The 3420-nt window shown below is 32.6% G+C and overlaps 1 protein-coding gene across 1 annotated transcript in view; it reads left to right on the forward strand.

Annotated features, from left to right (window-relative positions):
- Positions 1-3398, forward strand: part of LOC117102374 (achaete-scute homolog 1a-like) — a 10271-nt gene extending 6873 nt beyond the window's left edge. Inside the window, exon 2 of the mRNA XM_033242633.1 lies at positions 2556-3398. Within this exon, the coding sequence (XP_033098524.1) occupies positions 2556-2606 (51 nt within the window). The 3' untranslated portion in view covers positions 2607-3398. The remainder of the gene's footprint in view (positions 1-2555) is intronic.
- The last annotated feature ends 22 nt before the right edge of the window (positions 3399-3420 follow it).

Below are 3420 nucleotides of genomic sequence, written 5' to 3' on the forward strand. Positions count from 1 at the left end.
GGATGTTGGCCCTTCATAGTATTTTAAGCATTTGAAGCTAGTGAATTGAATTGACACAAGAAAACTCATGACAAGACAAGAAATTACCTTGCTCGCGAAATTTCTGTTTTAATATTATGAAACTTGCAAGAGACTAAATATTTATAGAAACCTCGTTCAGTATTCTCAATCTGCTCTATTATTACAATTTTAGTCGAACTGCACAGAAATACTGTAGATTGTATTGATTTGTGAAGAAGACATAACGGATTACCAAACAGGTGAACAGGAAGCAAGACTAACGTAACTGTTGAATCAAAAGAAACACTGAATATACTTAATTGAATTGCAATAGATTCAGTTGAATCACACACATATTTCTTTAGGACAATAAATTCGCCTACATAATAATATATATATATTTACATAAATACACCGTACTCAATTAGTCCCGTTTACACTACACTTTTTTTCATTATTGTTTTCAGAATGATTGAGGTAAAATATGCATTAAAACAGTTTTTTCACGAGTTTACGTCACGATTTTGTTTGGATCCACATTTAATGATATTGTTGTTCGGAGTTTACATTAAAAATTATCCATTCTCTCCTTGACGATAACCGGAAAGCCTCATCTATATTTATACACGAATGCTTGCTGACCCCTGACCGTTAAACCCTGTCCAGACTATGTGGGATGCCTAATTATGGTCATGATGACATCACACCATAGACACAATTTCAACACATCATGACTACGGACATAGGTAGATAGGTCTACAATGGTTTTTTTTTTTTTGGTGAAAGTAAATTTGATAGTGTGCAAAGCTTAAGAATTGCTGCTTTAGTGTTCGTTGAATAGCTACTTTAATATCGCATTTCCTGAATCCATGGAAACGCAGATCAAAAATCACCAGAACATAAAAAACAAACTAACCATGTTAACATGGTATTTAAACACGTGTGTCTCCGTGTTGATATCAATGAAACATGATGTAAAGCATTGTCTAGGGCTATACTGATTAATGCTATTCTTATTCGATCAGCTTTCTCCTTTTATTTTTTTAAAACACAAACCACATTATTCTTAATAGTCATGTGTTTGTGCGGGTTTACTGTCCTTTTTTATCGTTCTATAGTACGGTACTACCGTACGTTATAAGAACAAGAAAAAAATAAGTGGAAAACCATAAATTATTTGCTGGCAATTCATATAAGCAGCTACGTCTAAACATCTTAAGCGCTTCACATTATTCTTTGAAAATTTTAACAATTGGGTCTATACACAATGTCGCAGTCCCTTCGCTCTAAAAAAAAGTACATTAGAACTGGAAATGACTGACCTCACACACTCGTTTTCTAGGCTTTAGTTAGGTTGTAGTTTGAGAGAGGCGTTTATTCGAGAGCAGGGGTGGTGTCAGCCGGTGAGGTAGGGAACAGGGACTGTCGGACGAGCATGGACGCCTCATTGTAGATATTAGGTTATTATTATTATTTTTTTTTTTATTCGTAGTTAAGACTACCAACTGATAATAACTCTCTCGACTTCTGTTTTGCGCCATGAGCATCTTTGATGGATACTTTCGCATTATAAATGTACACTATTATTATTATTATTATTATTATTATTATTATTATTATTATTATTATTATTATTATTATTATTATATTATATTATTATTATCGCCTGACGCCCTGACAAAGTCGTCGGACTAATTTGCCAATTCAAATAAATTTATTTCGATTGCCAATACCTACTATTGTGGTCTCAATGCACAGTTATGGAACATCCTAAACCATAAAAATGATGATGGAATTATTAAGGAACTTTGTATTCTTGATGAAGTGCCTCGATGTACAATTAAAAATTGAAGCACGGTGGTGATTAATGGAAAAATGAAGAGCTACATGAAGATGATGATGATTACAATAATAATAATAATAATAATAATAATAATAATATTAATAATAATAATAATAATAGTAATAATAATAATGTAGAACTGTTTACCATATATTAGAAAAAATATGTCTCATAACTATAAATTTGTATTTATATAGTCAATATTGCACTCTAATTATGTGATAAAGAAATTTAAAAAGAACGAATAACAACAATAAAATATGAAGTAGGCCTATATGATGATGATGGTGATAATGACGTTGTTGTTGTTGATGAGGATGATGATGAGGTTGATGATAAAAATAATATAACAATAATAATTAATATATTATTTTTATCATATATAGATAATATTTATAACTATGTATTTATATAGTTAATATTGCGCTCAGTCTTTATGAGCTAAAGAAATTTAAAAAGAACAAATAACAACGATTAAAAACAGAGTTGACTTTATTTCTACAAATTCCTCTGGCCAAGATTTGGTTCCGCCACCAAGTGTTCCTACTGGTGACGAGATACTGCATCATCGTTGCCTCGTGTATGTGAAAAATGCAAAGTTGCAGACAACAATGTACACTCGCCTCACTGAATTGCAATTATGATTGAGGGCGTAACGGATACGTCTTAATACAATTGTATTTATCTTTCTATAATTTTTTATTTCTTACAGAATAATCGGAGCTTCAATTACAACGATGCGGGAACCCCGTATGTGTATTAAAACAGTATATTGTAATTTAGATTGATTATTGCTGCAATAGGCCTACTGAACCAGCTACTCGCTCAAAAGAAAAAATAATCTGATGGAGAAGAAGTGGGCACTTATTCGTAATTAGGCCTATTACTCTTCTAAACCGCTTCAGGCATAATTTGATGCCTAGAGTGGTGACATTGTTGATTCTTACAAACAGTTTCCACAAAGTACTGTACCTTGGTTTTGTCAATATGGACCTTTATACTAAGCTCCAGCCCAGGATATTGTTGCTAAGAAAGCCCCACAACGACGGCGTAAATGTTCTGTACGTAAACACGATTCTTGGCCTGTAATGATTGCTCATTTGTTTAAATATGATTGCTCCGGAAAGGTTGATTGGAAATTGAAGATAAAACATTGACCATGTTGAAGAGACCTCTTGTAAATAATATAGAGCAACATTGTGCATTGGATGATTGTTGTATGGACAGAGCATTTTAAAAATGTTCATGGCCCATGAAGGCACGTGCTATGCTAATACACTTGTTATTTTCTCCAGCCAGAGAGCACATTGTTCATACGATGTCTTTATGTCGGTAAAAGACTGTAAATCGTTCTATAATTGTAATATAGAAAGGCAATCGTTCTATAATTATAATATAGAAAGGCAAAACCCGTTGTGCTTTTGTACATTAAAATCTGGCAAACTGAGTACCTTATTCTTGAGGTGGTTCATACGTTTACACATTTTTTTTTGTTATCTACCATTTATTTCATTTAAATATATTTTCTGAGATTCTGTTGTTTGTTTCAAACACATAGGATGAGGGCTGCCCAGTGG

Source organism: Anneissia japonica, unplaced genomic scaffold, assembly GCF_011630105.1.
Source record: "Anneissia japonica isolate Jap-2015-1 unplaced genomic scaffold, ASM1163010v1 scaffold288037_len161832_cov179, whole genome shotgun sequence".
Lineage (NCBI taxonomy): Eukaryota > Metazoa > Echinodermata > Crinoidea > Comatulida > Comatulidae > Anneissia > Anneissia japonica.